We start from the raw sequence: 18,762 nt of genomic DNA, 5'->3' as shown, positions 1-18,762 counted from the left end.
AAAAGGGGACAAGGCAAAGGTGTCAAAGGGTTTGAATTGCTATCTTCTACTTAGTGCACCATACCTCTCCACACACAACTCCTCAGTTCCAGGACATCCTAGAAATCCTAATGCCTTGTTAAGGCCTGTGACTGTTGCATTTTGAAGAAGCTGATGCAAGCATGTTGACACTGGAGAATGCTGTAGTCTACAACTCAGCAGAAAAAGATGTAGTTCCAGTTCTCTGTCCCTTAGTGCCAGTGTCCCTGCCACAGGGCTCAAACCGCACGCAGACACGTTGATGAGATGTTGTGAGCTTTGTACTTGCAGAAGATATTAGTTAGGCAAACACACAACAGCAAACTCGAAATTAAGAGTTTTAAAAGCAATCGTAAGGAAGCCTAGTATTTCCTGATAAAGTGGAATGGGATCACAAACATCCACTGTTCCGTTTTTTGGAGGGAATCTCTGGAATAGGCAGAGGATGACAGTCTGGAAAGAATTCAGGACTATCTGGATCTTCACGTATGTAGTAGTCACTCAGAAACCAAGTCTTAAGTTGGAAAGAGAACTTGAGAGGAATTATGAGACATTATTTTTAAGCATCTTTCTCTGAAGTATCTCACACTGGCCACTATCAGGGACAAAGTGCAATACTAGAAAGATGAGGTATCTGGTCTGATAACACCAGAGATTAAGAAAACAGTGAAAAATCCACATGGAGTAGAGAGAGCAGAACCTGATCTCTCCAGCTGAGAATAAAGAGGGTGAGAGGAGCAGGCTTACAGCTAATCAATTGTAGAAAGAGAAACTGTGGGTGGGAACACTCTAGGGATATTTTAAGAAAAAGAGGTGACTTTAATGCCTCAAGATCCTCTGTGATCTCCTTGGGAGAATTTCTCAACCTGTTCAAAGGAATCCCACCAAAGATCTGAATAATTTGTAAAGTAACTTGTAACTCTTACACAGAAGAAACAAAACACACAAAAAGAAACTTTAAAAAAAAAACACAACAAAACCAGTCCCCTGGGTGAAAAAAAAAAAAAAAAAAAAAGAAGAAAAAAAGCAACACTAACCTCAAGCCTCTTTTCAAGTGACTCTATCCTATCTTTTTTACTGGCCAAATTAGCTCTTGTGTAGCGGCTCTGTCCAGGCAGGTATAACACTTGGCTGTAACATTCTTCCCACACCTGGTTATAAGCTTCACTTGAGAGCTCTCCATGTCCCATTCCTTGCTTTACCACTTCCATCTCTTGTGCCAATAGATCCTGTGCCTGTTGGAAATGATGAGAAATAAATTGCAGTTACAATACACAGGATAAAAGAAAATTATTCTTGTTTTCAATCCTTCCAGCGTGCAATTCATGGGGGCAGTTTCTCCTTTCATACAAAAAAACCTCACCACCAGGTTAAGCTAACTATGAAATCTAACACAGATGCTGTGGATTATAAATGAAACCCAGGCTAGAAGGCTACTCACAGTGCAACTATCCCTCATTTTATATAATTTAGCCAAACTTGACATCACCCTCCTGCAGCTAATGAAAGCTGTGGCACAGCTAGATACTTCATCTTGCTGCAGAAGAGATAAAAGCAAGAAACTTGAGGGGAGGGAGAACTGTACAGACAGAAGCAGCTGTTCTATGAATAAAAAATCACTTTTCATTTCCCTTTGCTCGGCCTTCCCCACCCAGCCTAGGAAGTAAATTCTAAATATTAACATGTGAGCTGTATAAGCTCCATTGCAAGAAATACTACTGTGACTTCAACTAACACACATTCTATTGCTAGAGAACTACTGGCAAGATAGGAGCATTCTGCTGTTTCCAGTTTAGTTTACATAGTAATTTACAGCAAATTTACAGTTCACACAACTCTTTTAATATTTCTGACAAAGAACCTGGCCTACAAAGCTATATAAGCACACAGGTCCTTCCTTTTGAGAAAGCAAACAAACAAAAACAACCAAAACCACAACAAAATCCAAATGCCTAAAATATTTTTGCCAATCTGAATTTCATTGGTCAGAAATGCATGTCTTCCCTTTCAACACATCTATACGTGCACCATAAATTTCCACATCAGCAGTAGATATTTCACTACAAGCAGGCACGTGTTTTCTAACAGTACACTGCCCAGGAAGCAGTATGTAGTTGTGGCACCACAACAATTCCACAGCCTTAGCACCACTGATTATCTTCCCCAAAAGAGCACCACACATAAAGAAAAGAAAGCAGCATTTTACAAAGGGATCTAAGCAGGAAGATGTTCTAAAAAACCAAACAAAAAACCAAACAAAAAAAAAAAAAAAAAAAAAAAAAAAAGAAGAAGAAATAAAAGCAAAATAAACAAGCCCCAGATGAGAGTTTGGAGACAGGAAAACTTCCTGCTCTTAGTTTGATTGTATACAAAGAGAGAATATTGCACTGAACGCTAGAGAGGGAGCAAAAGCAAGTGTGCAAAAAACTTCTGTCTATCAGTTAGGAGAGAAAATTTCCAGGGACTCTGAAGAAAGTTTCCAGACAAAACCAGCAAATTGGAAGTACATACTGTTCAGGGTTTCTCATTTTAGACTCTTGATTCCTTGGTCACATATAGTCAAGGAGACAGATTAAAATCTGCCTGAATATCTTCAGTCACTTTAAAGTAACATGGGATTTAGGTGTAGTAGATAGCACAGCTATTATGCAAGTCCCAGATAGCAGGAGTCTGCATAAAATAGATGACTTGGTGGCACGTGATTTTCTTCTTTTCACTGTTTTATTCATGTAAGCATTTGGTCAAAGATTGCTGGCACAACTTCACAGGTGAAACTCTTTGAAAGAGCTAACCACAGCACTGTGTGTCTGAACTGTCTGTCACTTGGCAGCAAAAGGCAACATCTGTAGCTGCTTAAGTAAATGAGCAACCCGAACCAGAACCCATGGTCCAAGACTGCTGTTTAACTTGGGATTACAATGCAAAACAGGACAGAGTACCCAGCCAGTCTACTCATTTCATCCAGCAACAACCTATTCTGCCTATTCAGTGTTTTTTAACCAGGTGTACTTCCAGTATCAGTTGCCACAGCCCAGCAGGCTCTGCACTACCACAGGTCTGTTGGATCAAGCTTGACCAGTGTAATTAAACAACCTGATTCGCTGTTCTAAGTTAGAAACTGGCTACCACTGACATATTTAGTCTGCATTGCTGTGAAGAAAAGGCTTAGTAATTCTGGATTAACAAAGCACAGGCAGCAGAATGTGGAAATCACACCAAGTTGAAGTCTCAGTGATTTAACATCCATTTCCAGAAACATCAAAGTAGAATCTGGTAACTGTTGGAATATTACCACTGCTACCCATACTTAAAATGATACAAAATCACAGCACATTCAAAATTGTATCTAAAAGACAGTGTCTCTGGACAAATACAACATCCTAGTAATTCTTCTGAGCGCCTAGATTAACATTAACTCACAGAGAAGAGAATGTGCTCTTAAATTACCCTTACAGCTCCTCATAAAACCCTCCAGAGATGTCCCAAACAAATACCATACAGGCTTGAATCCACCTTTTATTGCAAGATTGCAGGACTGTGACATAAGGAGACATTAGGCCACCAGTAATCACACCAATTCTCACCTTCTTGAGATCCTCTTTGGAGAACTTCTCATAAGGATTTTGTTCCAAGTAAGCCATATGTTCTGCATTGTTGCTTCCAAATCCTGGGCCTTTCCCCTTCTTACCACTAATTTGTTCTCCAAATGGGTGGTGTAAAAGATCAAAATGAAGCATAGTAATCATCTCTTTCTTTATTAGCTCTTCACTTTTCTGCAAGTCTGTTAGAGGTGGTTCCACATTTAAGGGTCTCAGTATTGTTTCATTTACCTGTCCAGGAATAAAAAAAAGTTCATAAAGACCACATACACCAAAGATCACACTAAATTAATATAAAATTCATACTCGGATGTATACATCAGCTAAAGATTGCAGAAGAGGTGCAAAAATCCATTGCACTGTGACACACATACAGGAATCTGACCACTCAACTGTGCTTTCATTTGTGCATATGAAATACTCCCCATGACAATTTCACTGTGAAAGTTTCCTGTAACACTGAAATCAGCAAAAGATTTCACTCTCTCATGATTGACTTAGACTGTTTTTCCTCCTATAATAGTTAATTTTTTATTTCTATTTTCTTCCTTAAAAGTGAGTTTTGTTTCCACTTACTTCTGAGGGCCGTGGTAGATTCTTCTGAACAGCTTTGTGCATTCTCTTCAGTTCCTTTGCACGCTCTGCATCTCGGAGAGCCTAGACAAACAAGTTAAGTGTTACTTCAGGTGCTGTAATACAGTCAGATGCTTCCTAGAAATGTATGTATTACAAAAACTAATTGATTACTGTAGCAAAGATTCCTTAAAGAACTCATGTTATAATGCCAGAGCCAAATCGTGTGATGACATCATAATTTACTGCCTCTAGAGTATAGCAGACTAACTCAAAGAGGAGAGATATCCTAAAAAGTAATTTCCAGACATAAAATTCTCCTTCAGCCTCAACTCCAGCTGAATTCATTCTTTACAAATTTCCCCACATCAAGTTTGACAACTGCTCTAGCTCTCCAGACATGAAATACACTATGAAAAGGGTCTTACATTTACAGCCAGGATTCTTATTTGTCTTCTTCAATGACATAAAATAACTATTTTGTCACAAGAATATTTGTGAAAGTGTAAAAACATGAGACTTCCCCTTACATTAGACTTTCAGGGAATAAATAACATGAAAAGGCAAAGTTGTGTATTAAACTTCAGGAACAGTGGCCAAGATCTTCCATGTCATGACTTAATTTGTAAGGCAGGATGCTATTCTCTTGTATGATATTACAACTCAGATTCTTTATACTACACACATAATTTATCTGTATGTATTCAGACTTTTTATTAGGGTAAGTATGCACACAACATGCATACAGATGTATATCATGTGTTCCTCCCCAAACAGGACATGCTAGAAAACAAATTTTGGGAAATGCTTATTGTATTAGAAGATACCAGAGCACAGGATTTTTAAAAACGTTTTGCTCATTTGTCAAAGCACAGTCATGGGTAAACCCCTCTCTGAACTAAAAAAAAAAAATTAAATAATAAAATCTATTTGAAACCATGTAACAAAACCAGACTTGCATGACAAAAATTAGGATAAGAAATAAATGGAAAAGAGACAGTATAGCTATTTAACCACCAGAACTTAAGGTAGCACTTCATCTAGTCTACCTTAATTCCAAAACAAAACAAAAAACAGGGATCCTCTAAAAAATTGGCTGTCTAGGTAATGCTGTGATTAAAGTCACAGTAAAGGGACCAACTCACTGCATGGCAGATTTCTACCTGCATGCCACCAGCCTGCCTGAATTTGTATATAATTGTCCTACACTACACAAACAGTAACTTTTAACTGTGACAGAATTAACGTGAAACTGGAAAATTAAAAAAAAATTCAAACCAAAAAAAACCCCCAATTCTCATGATCTTGAAATCAAACACATGCCTTCAGAAAAATGCTTTTAATTATATTTTTAACTTTCGGGGAACAAAGGTGGAAGGCAGGACAACACACAGTCTTTGAGACTTCATCATGGAAAATGACATGATACATAACATTAATAAATTAAGAAAAGGTTTCAGAGAGAAAACTGATTTAGCCCCTGTGTGTATATTTTGACGGCAGCAGAGAAAACAGGTATATTTTACTTTGTCATCCTGTAGAACCTGTACCATTTCTACTAAACAGGTATGAAACTATGGGAACCATACCAGGAATGTAAGTTGTTCTAAACAAAAGGCACTATCTGCATCACAAACACCTACCTGCTTGCGAGCATCTATATCAGCAGTATCTTCTACAAAGGTTTCATCTACTTCATGTTCTTCAAGTTCTTTTTCTGCATTTTCAGGTAAAACAATCTCAAAGTCATTCTTAGGAGCAGGAAGGGCCATCAGTCCAAGGCGGAGGTGCTCCCGAGACTCTCTCTCCTGTTGAAGTAACAGCAGGATATAATGCTTCTGGATTCATCATGCACAGAGGAGCAATCCAATCAAATTCCATAACCTACATTAACAGACATGAGCATGTCTGTTCACATGACAAAATAAGATCACATAAGATCATTGGGCCATCTTTGTAGCAGACTAAGTCAACAGAAACAAAATCTTTGAAGGCATGTTGCTACGCCAGGGAGGCCTAAAGAGCACCACCCCAGAGTTGAGAGCTATTAAGCACAGAAATTCTCTGATACTAAAAAGCAACAGCCAGTTTTCTGATAATGAAATATTCAAATAGGCTGAAATACACTCAAGTAAAAGCAGCATGGTGCCTTCACTTCCCACTAGTTTCAGTAAGACAGAGGAGACTCACATAAATACCTTTCAAGAAATAGATACTGTAAATTTGTGATAATGTGTCCACACTGATGATAGACATGGCAGTATGTGCAAGCCTAGCTGGAACTTTTTTCCTTGCAGTTGCTCACAAAACTGGAGATTGTGGTACAGTTTGAAAACGCGACAAACATCACCAGAGCTGGAAATCAGTGCAGTCCATCAGGAAATTTAATCCCCCGATTTCCTTCCAGCAGTAAAAAGCATTTTTACTATAAAAAGGCTAAGACAGAACAAAAGTAAGTATAAGGATAAACCTTGTCCTTCAAGCTAAGAGGAAATCTGAAACTCTTCTGAACCAGAAGAGTTATTTTTGTAAGAAGAACATGCCAAAAACTTGAAGTGGATCCCTTAGCTAGCCCAAAAAGAAAAATGTCAATAGCCCTGGTGGGAGATATCCAAATCCACAATTAAGGCTGAAGAATCAGCCACATAAAAGGAGTTGCCAAGGTGCTACCTATTAGGCATATGCCCTTTAATACCATGTCTAATTGGCAGGGTACATCTGGCTGCATCTCCAAGAATGGAAACATCTGTTGCCAAAGGCGATGAAAGAATCTGGATGGGACTCAGATTACTGGACATCTCAAAACCAAGTGCACCTAATGGCAAAAATTAAAACTCCTTTAGCTCAATGTTGTCAACAGGACAGACTGATGAAAAGGTCCTGTAGATAAACTGGGAATCCCAGGTGATGAGGGATTTGAGGGCTTTGGGACTGTGTAGGATTGCAAGAAAAATGAATCTTTCCTTCAGATATATTTCCCACTCAGCTTCAAAGATACAAGTAGGACTGAAACTCAACTATGTCTTTGACAAATAGCTTTAGAGGCCTTTCACTGAGCACGCTGAAAGCTGTTCTAAGTGGCAAGATTTCTGTTCTTTCACATAAACATTTGATCCTACCAGGTGATGAGTATAGACCTATAGACAAGCAGTAGAAATAACACTTGCTGTAAAACAAAATTCTGTTCATAAGATGGGAATTAGCCCTTAAAATTAATACAGGACTGCTTTCCACTTCTTAAATTATTCTTACCATTTGTTTTGCATAAGATGGGTCACTGTAATCTGCCATTCCCTCTTCTGGGTTGATGTTCAATTTATCACGCAGTGGAGTTCTACCAGGAGTTGTACCAACCACAGGTTTAGGAGTTAGTCCTCCACGAGGAGTTAAGCCCTCTTGTCCATGAGAAGGTGTTCTAGAAGAAGTGGGGATACAGTAATTTTTTTTCTCCTAAAGAACTCTACTTAGAAAAGTCTGAATGCTGCAAAAAGTTACATAAATACCATTAATAAATTAAAACTAGATTTTTTTTTTCTTGGGAGGCAGTGAAACCATAATATGCAATTAGAAGAAACCAAAAAAATGAATTGTTTCAATCTGCCAAGGTGTAACCAAGAATCTGTCAAGCTGAAATCTATGCATATCATTATGTTAAAAAAAGTCTGAGGAACTACATTAACATAAACTCCCTCCATTACTTTTGAGAGGAGAGATTACTCAGTCACCAGGCACTACTCTGGGATACAGTAACCAGGATTTAATTCCAAGCTCTGATTTCCCTACCACCTGCGGGAAGTCATTCACTCTAAATTTATGTGGCTTAACAGCTGTCCCATCAATGCAACTAAATTAATCACTCTAAAGATGCCTCCTTACTTTCACTAATTATTGAAGAAGCAATTACCACAGAAACATAGAATGCTTACATTACCGTAATTACTTTAAAGCACCTAAGGTTAGGCGAGAGGGATTAAGTCTTAGATTTTGTGGGCCTCAGTTGCTTCTCCTCTGGACTAGGAACAAATCCTACACAAAAGGCATGCAGACACTGCCTTGGATAGAGCCACAACTGTTCTGTTGCCAATTTATAATGAGGTTTCACACAGTGATGATAATAGTAATACACTGAAAAGACACTGTTCAATACCTCAAATAAAACAAGTTCAGGAAGGTGGAAAACTTTTAGAAAGCCTACATTATGGTTCTCATCTACATTTACACAAATATTTTCTGCAATGACAAATGTGTCTACTGTAAAGAATAACCCTGTCAGATATAGGCTGGACAAGATGACTTAATACATCATTTCCACCATCAGTTACTGTAATTCTGTAGTGACAGTACATTTTTGTAAAGACGGACAAACACAATTGTATGTAAGGCCTGACACAGGGATACAAAAGTAGCTTATTTACTGGGTACACCTGTAAGGGTCAAGTGATATTTCCTCTTACTTGAGGCTGTTGACAGAATTTTACAAACTCTCATTTAGGATAAAAAACTCAAACAATAACATCTGCAGTATAACAGCCACAAAACCCAGTAAAATATTTTTTTATGTTTTCAAATTATTGCTTCATAAGATATATTTACTTTGATTATACTAGTAGAAAAAGGTGACTTCCCAGAAAAACAATTTCCAAGTAAGCAGAGTAAATGGGTTGGTTTTTTACTAGTTGTTCCAGTTCCATGCTGCATTTAAAACTTTACTGCAATTTTTAACTTAATAGCTTTTAAGAAAATTCTTAAAACTAGGAAGTAAGGAAAAAAAAAACAACCAACCAAAAAAGTCAATGCAAGGCAAGAATTTCAATAAAAACCTTGCATCAAAATATGACTATACTCATACCATGAGAGGTAAAAAAGGTGTACATAATTTATGTATTTGCTCTTTTTGCTTAAATAATAACACGATGGTTTTGCTTCACTACTCTGCCTACTTAAAAATATATGTCTTCTCTTTGTTTCTTTTTAATCACTTGAAAGATTATTTTGTTCTCTCTGCTTATGGCCTTCCATTTTCACACTGGTACAGCATTTCTGCAAGCAAGCCAATTTGATACACAGGTACCACATATACATGTGCAAATCTGAACTTTGGAAGCTAAGAAACCACCACCACAAACCAAACCCAAGCAACAGAATTAAAATGTCATGTGTATTTTGTTGGGGTTTTTTGCTTGGTTGGTTTTTTTTTAACATAAAATAATCCAAATCAACAGCCAATTCACTCCAGGCTAAACTCTACATTCATCTTGCACTGCACTGAACTAATGGCAAAAAATCTGCAGAAAATGATTCATTTATGTAGATGAAATTAAAAAAGCATGGCATTTGTCCATAGCTTTTAAACAACAAAATAAAGCTGCTTTTGAAAAGCTGCCATAAAGGTTTTTTTTTTTATTTCATTCTCCACTTTTCCAACTATTATGATACAAGTAAAATTAGAACCTAAGCTGAAAAAAAATTGACAGACAAAATGTACCAAGTGTAGTATGTTTTAGCTGTATGGTATTTGGCATTTGTGGGTTATATATTTATTCAGGACCCACTGTAAGAGTTAAACCACCAATTAATTCCATACTATTTAGATTGGCAATATAAGACATATTTTATTTTGGATATATATGGCTTATAAAATATTTACTCCAGCTTTTCAAAAATTCAGTGTGCATTTGGCTAAGAGACCTCCCACACCTTTGCCTCAGAGGTAATACTTTGGAAAGTCTAGGATCCACATGCATAATGACGCTCCATCTTACTATTTATACTCCTGTATTACTCCAGTATAATTTATATTGCTCCAGACCACAAAAAACCTCATTTTGGACCAAAACTCCAGTGAGCTATACCCTGTACAAATATAGATGAAAATGATGTGGTTGAGCTTGCAAAAGTCAGAGAAGGGTTTGAAATAAAAGTGAGTTAATTTGTTCTAAAGCACTGATCATGACCTACTATCTCACACATACAAATCCACTCTGTCCACCCTCCTAGACATATGCCCAGACAAGAACCCCTTAGAAAAACTCTGCTTTACCTGAAGGGCGTGGAAAGCACAGTATTTGGAGTCTGAACAACCTGTTTCTGTGGTGTTACCCCTGAAAAGTCACTTTCATGCAAGGGAGTGTTAAGACCTCCTTTCAGGGGGGTGTCCACATTAGTGAGAGCCATCAAATTCTGTGCTTCCTGTATAACAGATGACACATGCAGGACATCACTGTCAGAGTCATACTCTACGTATTTAAAAGATTCAACAGCAGCAAGAACAACTGAAGAGTCAGTTTGCTGAAAATGTTTTAACACTTCTTAACTTTTCCTCCCATATACTGGTATTTAAAAAACCTACTGCTCCTCTGAAAGGGATTTTGGTTTTCATTTCCAGTAAAATGTATTACAAATTGGAATTGCAAAAATGAATCGGTTATAAATTCCTTCAGTTTGCCAGATCTCATAAATTTGCAAGATTTATTACTGACTGAATACTCAAGTCATCCTAAGGATCCTGATTTTCATAGGCAACAGCACACTTACACTCTGAAATTCAACATCAATTAAATTTAACTGAACTGCAGTTTGAAGAGAATATTCCAAAAGAGATGGTCACTATTCAGACTTTTGGTCCATGACTCAAATGGGACTTATGAATACTCCTCTATTTCTTGTACTTTTATTTTTTACAATGAAGAATTAAGGCACTGAAAATCAGCAGAAATAGTTAAACTACTACATATAGCAATTATCTTCAAAGAAGACTACTAAAACATCTACAAAACTGTGTATAGCATATAACACTGTGACAGAAGTGATGCTAGAGTATTCCATTTGAAGGTGAATATGACCATGCCTGCAAACATTGCAGAGACTTCAGTCATGATCTGTAGTCAGGAAATTTCTCTTTTCTCCTACTACAAAACAAAAACTGTTGGAATACAGCTCACTCTATTCAGTTGAACCACTGCACTAAAACTAAAAGCTCATTCTTTGCACTTATACTCTACCTGCAGGATCCTGTCTTGTGCTGCTGGAGTTTTGGGAGTCCTTAGTGCTATGCTGTTGTTGGTCACATTATATTCAGACAGTAGAGTGCTGGAAGCAGAGTTTGTAATTCCAGATTCCTCAGCGGTCTGGCGTGCAATCTCACTTGCCTGGCCCACTTTTACAACTTCTTCAAGTTCAATATCAGATATCTTTAAAAGAAAAACAGTACAAAACAATGCATTACTTTTAGAAAAACAAAATCCTTATCTGCATGTCAGGAAATAGTTGCCACTTGCTTTAATAGCACTACGTAAGTCTACTCTCATCATCATCCCTTCTCCCAGGTGGGCACTGCATTAGTGCCACTTGGCATGTTTAACCCAGTTAAGAAAAAAACCCACCAGTTTCTAAAATACCACAGTCACAAGATACAGCCCATTGACATCCTGCAGAATGCTCATATATATGGTAATACAATACACCTTCCTTGACCTTTTTCTCCAACTCTATTTCAAAAGCCACTCCAAGATAAATTTTTCACCTAGACCTATTTGTTTTGGTCAGATTATGTCTTCCAGCACAGAAGAAATTCCAAGGCATAGTAAGATAAAACAACAGCAAAATCCACTTGATAAAACAGTAATCATTGACTGGCGTTGGCCTTGTAAGTTGTTTACGGATCAATCCACTGCTTACCTGAGGAGCTGGAAGCACCAGTTTGCTTCTTTTTTTGGTAAACTCTGACACTCCACTGGTCTGTAGAATAGCTGAAGGCAAGTCTGACTCTTTTTTCCGTTTCATATGTTGTTTGTCTTTTTTGCGTTCTCTTCCCTCCCTTTCACTGTCATTATGGATAAGAGAATCATTTTAGAACACACCAAACAGCTACAAAATAAAACAAATATGCAAAGAGCAAAAAGCCTGTACTCCAATCAGAAGCTGGATATGCTGAAGTAAAGCATGCTACAGGAAGAGTGAACCACCTTGTGATGCAGAAGTTAAGTGATTAGACATGGTCTGCAGATCTTGCAGCAGAACCTAGAATAAGGCACAGTAATGCTTCCAAATTCTGGAATTCAGCAACAGGTGGTTGCTTCAGCCACAATAAGCAGAGTCAGTGGAGCAAGACAAAAATGTCAATTCAAGAATTCAGTTAAGCAAGATGGCAAGAATCACAGGATGTGAACAGTCCCTTTTCCTTCATTAGTTGCTAAGAGAAGAACATTTTCTATGGGATATGGGAACCAACTTCTCCTCAGTATTTAATTAAAAAAATATTTTCTTCAGACAATAATAAAATCAGCCTCTGAAATAATAATGTACTAATATATTTTGAAACTCCTGTCACTTTCTGAACTAAGAAACATAGAGCATGAATTGATCAGAAATAAACCAAACCGTATGTGGACTGGACCTACCCTCTCCATTAAAAACCACTGGAAGTAGTGGGAATTAAAACTGTACAACTAATTATGTGCCATACTGCTGATGATGAAGATGGACATTTAATTTCTCAATACCATGCTTTAGGACTTCTTTGAGAGGGAAAGAAATCAAGCATTTAAAGAGACTCTTCTGATCAAAAGTCATACAACAAGTAACACCTCCTGTAAGCAATCTTAACCATGTTGTGACTTTGAGAAAGGACTGCAAACACAAGCAAATCTACTGCTAACAGAAAATGAACCTGAAAAAACTTAAAAATTTCCCTTTAAAAAGCAAGAATATGCATGAGAAACTTTATTCTCATGGGAAAAGGTTCAACTCTATCTTTTAGAAAGAAAAAAATACAGGAGACCGAAAATGCAGAAGAAACCTGCCCTAGACTAGTAGCAGTCCCACTGCAAATACAACTCATGCCCACATTATATTTCAGACACTTCCAGGACTTCATGAATAAATATATGGTTGTTTTTTTTCAAATACACTGTTTTCTCCTTAGTATAACACACACTTACGATCTTAATTCTCCATCCAGGTCTTGCTGCCGTAGCCTCCTGAAGTCCGCATCCAGAGACTGGTAGTTTTCCTCTGATGTATCATAAAAACCAGGAGCAGGCTTCTTTTCAAATGGAATTTCTGCATTATAATCCACACCTCTCTTCTTTTTTCTTTTCTTCTGGATCTCAATTCCAGCAGCCCGTAGCTCTCGTCTTTTCTGGAGAGCAGCGAGCCGTCTGAGAAAACAGAAATACCACCTCAGTTAAAGTCCACACCTACAGGCAGCTCCTGGATCCTAAGATCTGGTATTACTTTAATCAGTTGCTACTATAATAAAGCTGTGCATATTTATACAAGAATAAAGCTCCTGTCACAAATGACTATAAAAGGTTTGATTCTGCAATGGTGCAAGGCTGTCCCTGAGCTTACGCCCTGCAAATGCTGCAGTCAACAAAAGCAGTTCCAGTACATGGAACTAAGCATAAGTTTACCTGGCTTCTTCCAGCTGCTTCTCTCTTGCTTTTCTTTTGGCCTTCTTTCCCTGTGTATTAGCCAGACGAGCTCTAGCTTCAGACAGCATTTCAAGTTCATCTACAACAGTGCAGATAAATACAGCTATCAATTTTAACTGAAAGATGGGATAAAGGAAAAAAATGACCTGAATATCAGAAAGCGATCTTTAAAAGCTGAACCAATGTTTTCACAGGAATTCTGCATAAATGATAAACTAGTTTTCTCCAAGATACTCTAATATATTTTATAAATCATTGGACATATGAAATTAACACTTTAACAGAAAATGTCTACAATTGAAAATAATTCAACTAATTTGTACAGGAAATCAAAAAATCTATATAGAGAGGCAAAGGGACCACACTAATGAAATTATAATTTCACTTGAATCTTCATCTGAGAGTACTACACTAAAGAACTTGTTCATTTTGTTTACATCCAGATCCAAGAGCAGTGTATTTGTAAATCTGTGACTGTTCAAAAACACCACTGGGCCCCTCACAGCATTTTTTGCAATGACAATTTTTTTCATTTATAACATTGCCATGTGCAAGGGAAAAAGATGTGGTCCCCCTGTGCTTCATCAGGGATTTCTCTGTGGAGTATTAGCTGATTAAAACATATGAAGATACAGCAATAAGAATGAAAACAAGCAGACCAGTTGTCAAAGAACAGTTAATCATGGTAAGAGATGACAAAGACAGATGGTAAGTCAGGAAACACACCAAGAAAAGGAAAGGAAAACTGGACAAGTGTAAATGACTGGACAGATGACAGAAATCAGACAAAACCTGTAAGAAAAAATGACAGGGCAGTGAGGCAGACACAGGTAGGGTAGAGGCTGTATAAAAAGAGAAAACCAAGAGGTCATATTTCTGTCAAAAGCAGTAAAAAAAATCTATCTTACCTTCATCCATGTCAATAGGATCTGGCCTGGCTGGTTTGGTTTCTGGATTTGGATCAATTTCTCCAGGTTTAAGTTTCCGAGGATCATCAGCAGTTTCTTCCTCGTTGTCTCTCTGAGCAGCTTTGTCCCTAAAAACTCATTGTATGTGTATCACAAATAGGTCTTTGTCCCCAAAGCCAGATCAAAGAAGTAAGTAACCCTGTACTACATTCAATACATAAACCTGCCACACAATTACTGCAAAGGATTCATGAACATGGCATAGTTACATAATTTTATACTAGAAAGCAGCCAACCTAGTACTATATAAATAAAACAACAAATGTTATGCAAAATACAATATTGACAAAGGTAACAGTAGAGAGCTCTCCTCAGGTAATTCTTAACAGTAATAATAATAATTCACGCACTGTGACAAAATAGTCAGGAGTTTTCCATTAGGCTTTTATACTCAATCACACCAGAATTAAGAAAGCTCATAGGGGAAAACAGAACTTTCTTCCTCTTCTTAGGGCCTAAAGGAACCCTCTGTAGCATAAAGAGAGAACACATGATAACATGTGTTTTATGTTAATCTTTTTTCTTCTCTGTCACACTCTTACTCATGCTCATCAGTCTGTGAAAAAAATACTTTAATAAACTTGAAATGGAAGAATATAAAAGGCATCAATCTTGACATTCTTCTCATCAGAATGACCAGAAGCAAGAAAATAATACACCTGTGCCTATTCAAGAATGCTCTCTCCAATTTCAGGACCTGCTTCTTTCAAGCTACACACATCAACTGAACAGAGTCCTTAAGGACTTGCTTACAAAAGGACTTGGTCAACTTGAAACTGCCACAGTTCAGCAACACAGGAGTAGGGAATGACACATCTATACAACTAACTCTGCAGATTGTCCTGGTATGAATCTCTAGTAAAACAGTAACTCACAGCAGAAACTCATAGTGCTCCAAACACTGTGCAGCAGTTCTCCCAATAATTGGGGCAATGGTTCTCCACTGGGTTGGCATGAGCTTGGCCAGGTGCAACAGCTTCTCTTCTTCTTCCCGTGACCATTCTGTCTTTTTGATGCTTGGGTCCAGCCATTCATACCTGTTAAAAAGTGAAAAAATTAAGGATGATAGATCCAAGCTACTCATTGCTTGAATTAATTCAGAACAGTGCTTACCCAAACCATCACAATGAGATTTCAGAATCTTGTAATGCAATTTTCACACATTTTTTTTTCTGTATATAAGGATGTTACTCCAGAGTATTTTTATGACATATGTATTTGAGCTTGAAGGTAAAATTTATCCCCCGTTTTTCACACAGATATTGCCACTTCTTCCTTTCCCCACCTCTATTCTGGCAAAGTAAGGAGTCCCAAAATTAATCCAGAAAAAGAGAAGTAAAAATCTCAACAACAAAAAGCACCAGAAATGGTAGATTTGTTTGGTCCAAATTCTTCAAGTTACCTTACTGATCTTTAACTGTGACAGTACTGCTACCTTTACACAGAAGTATTCAAATAATTACGTGCAGTTCAGTTCTTCAGCAACTTAAGTCTGATTCTCAAATACATTCATACTGCATGTATTTGCATTAGTTTTAACCTACTATTTTTTTATATAAAAGGAATTTCCGTAGCACAATTTCTAAACAATTATCCTCAATCTAAACTTTCATTATGAAAAATCAGAATATTATTTGTAAGACATTAGTATCATACAATTTTATTTCATTGGTAATACTCACTGATTAAAAATGTGTAAAGAAGGGGAAAAAATAATGTACACAATCTTAAGTGATCCTGCATTTGCTAACAGTGCACTCAGTGGCAAAGAACATCTGGCTACCGTTGTTCAATCACTTTCAAACAACTGGAATTCAAAGTATCCACAAAGGCAAAAATCTAACAATCTGCAAACTATTGTTCCTCTGTGTACATAAATTAATATGCAGTGATTTCTAAATTCCCACTAATTATGAATCTCATATTCTCAGACAGAGCAGTTCTCACTTACCATCTGGCTTTGCACTGCTTTGCTGATTTTCTATGCAATAAAGAAGCAATACGAGACCACTGGTTTTTGCCATATTTCATCACAGCTGCTTTCAGGATTTCATCCTTAACAAAAAGAAATACTGTTATGGAACATGAGAACTCACGAAAGAGAAAGTTTGAGCTCAAGCAGAGGAGAACATGGTGGATTTCATCTAATGGGCTGACCCAGGAGAAAGAGCAGAGCACTGCTGCTTCTCTTCCCCATTTTCTTCTCAACATGAATGAAGGCCAATGAAACCAATAAATATGAAATGAAATGATCAGTGATGACCATTGTGGCTTACTTCATGGACCCAACAGAACTTCCAATACTACTGCTTTCAGTATTCTGTAATGCCCAGTTTTTAAGGTAAAGAGCTAGGGCAGTATTTGTCTGGCAATGAGACAACATTTGAGGAAAAACAACACAACAATTGGATATCTTATTTGAAATAATACCACAAAATATTCTTCTTCCTTCTTCACATACATTAATTCAAATGGAATATTTATCTATCAATGGAACATGTTGGTTTTAAAAAAAAAAAAACGATCACAAAAATGAGAGAACTTTATACTAAGTCTCTCTTTAATGACTGAATCTTAAAATCAATCACTTTAATATTCAGAATGTAACATCCAAAAATGCTGATCCCAAAGCTTATAAGTTTCTGGGGGGAAAAAAAAAATTAATGGATTCAGCTTGGGAGCAAGCTGTTCATATACACCAAAGTGAGCACTGAGATTTGATCAAAAGCTAGTCCCATCAATTGTCTGTCAATCTATCCATCATTCCCCTCCCCTCAGATTAACAGGTTAATTATTTCTGTTTTCCTCCCAGGTCAGAAAGCGGTATTTGTAATCAAAGTTATTCTTGCAGCCTTGTCAACCACAGATGTTCCTCTTCTGTATTCAGTAAGCACTTGCAGTTGTGTTCAGAATCTGTCCAGCTGCACAGTGCAAGTGCTACCCATCAAGGACAGACACCACATCTAGCACAGACACCTATTAAAGCACGCTGCAGCTTTAACTGTCAGCTGCTGGTGACCTCTGCCTTGAGCTGCTACAAGCAACAATTAAAGTAATTTCTATTGAAAAATAATCAGCAAGTCCTCACTTGTAATTTAAATTTCACTTGTTGTTTACATTTTGAATTTCGCTTGGGTGTTATAAAGCATGCAGTAGCCTCACTAATGACATCAGCAGGCTTTTTTGCAAGTATCTGTTAATTTTCTTTATGACCTGGTATCAACTGGTTACACCTCCTATATTATTAGCACTGCATGTGTAATTAAAACCTTAATCAAAAAATAGTACCATCTCTGGTACATAAAAATGAGTGAAGCAATGATCTATTTAACCCACTACTGTTTCTCTTAACAGCACCAAAATTAGTCAATCATAAAAGATTATAAGCACACAGTGGTTCTTCCTGTCCTCTGCTGGCCTCCAATTTAGCAGCCTTCTGGCACATAGGTGATGTGCCTCAAGTGGTTAAAAGCACATAGTACAAATACCTTCTATAAACTTTCCTCATTGCTTTTTGTAACTATATGCATACCTAGTCTTCAACAGTGCACAGTGGCAGGGTTCTGGATTTTACAGTGTTGGGTACCTCCTTTTTCTTTAACCATGCACCTAATAAAACTGACATCCTTGATTTCTCGTATTATTGCTTCCTTTTGCATCATCACTTGAAGCTCTGAAAGCATGTGACAGCAAAAATGGGAGAGAGGGAGGCTTCCTTGCTCTTTTTTTGGAATGACACTTAGACTTCTATGTACAAAGCACTCTGAGCCGCAGGTCAAGAGCCCATACCCATCTTCACCACCTCCGTATTTGCAAAGGCCCTGACGGGCAGGAGACTCGGGACGCCTCACAGCCCTGAAGGATGAGAACCCTGCCTACGCAGTACAACACACACTCTGGCCTACAAAAGGCAGGTCTCTGAGGACAACGCTGTCCGTGCATTCCCTCCAGCTGCGGCGGGAACGGTTCCAACCGAAGGTCGGGAGACACCAGGCTCGTGGCTGAGCCTCCTGCCCTGCCCAGCCCAACACGCAGCTCCAGGAGGAACAACACCGATGTCACCTCCGCGCACGGACGCAGGGGAGCAGAAGGCAGGCCCAGACTGATGAGGAACAAAGCCCCCCGGAGCCACAGCGCCTGCAGATGCTTAACCCTCCACGTCCCCAGCCA

General features: G+C 37.8%; 1 protein-coding gene across 1 annotated transcript in view; it reads right to left on the bottom strand.

The window, feature by feature from the left end:
- The window catches only part of CDC5L (cell division cycle 5-like), a 33,879-nt gene that overhangs the window by 12,859 nt on the left and 2,258 nt on the right, over positions 1–18,762 (bottom strand). Inside the window, exons 3-15 of the mRNA XM_010004910.1 lie at positions 16,544–16,647; positions 15,468–15,629; positions 14,533–14,660; positions 13,604–13,703; positions 13,130–13,348; positions 11,868–12,012; positions 11,192–11,380; positions 10,231–10,379; positions 7,443–7,605; positions 5,834–5,998; positions 4,194–4,274; positions 3,603–3,848; positions 1,056–1,253 (exon numbers count right to left, since the gene is read on the bottom strand). Coding sequence (XP_010003212.1) covers positions 1,056–1,253; positions 3,603–3,848; positions 4,194–4,274; positions 5,834–5,998; positions 7,443–7,605; positions 10,231–10,379; positions 11,192–11,380; positions 11,868–12,012; positions 13,130–13,348; positions 13,604–13,703; positions 14,533–14,660; positions 15,468–15,629; positions 16,544–16,647 — 2,049 coding nt within the window. The remainder of the gene's footprint in view (positions 1–1,055; positions 1,254–3,602; positions 3,849–4,193; positions 4,275–5,833; positions 5,999–7,442; positions 7,606–10,230; positions 10,380–11,191; positions 11,381–11,867; positions 12,013–13,129; positions 13,349–13,603; positions 13,704–14,532; positions 14,661–15,467; positions 15,630–16,543; positions 16,648–18,762) is intronic.

Source organism: Chaetura pelagica, unplaced genomic scaffold, assembly GCF_000747805.2.
Source record: "Chaetura pelagica isolate M959 unplaced genomic scaffold, ChaPel_1.0 scaffold99, whole genome shotgun sequence".
NCBI classification, from domain to species: Eukaryota; Metazoa; Chordata; class Aves; order Apodiformes; family Apodidae; genus Chaetura; species Chaetura pelagica.
Note: the sequence above shows the minus strand (reverse complement) of the source record. Positions and strands in the feature narration are given on the sequence as shown.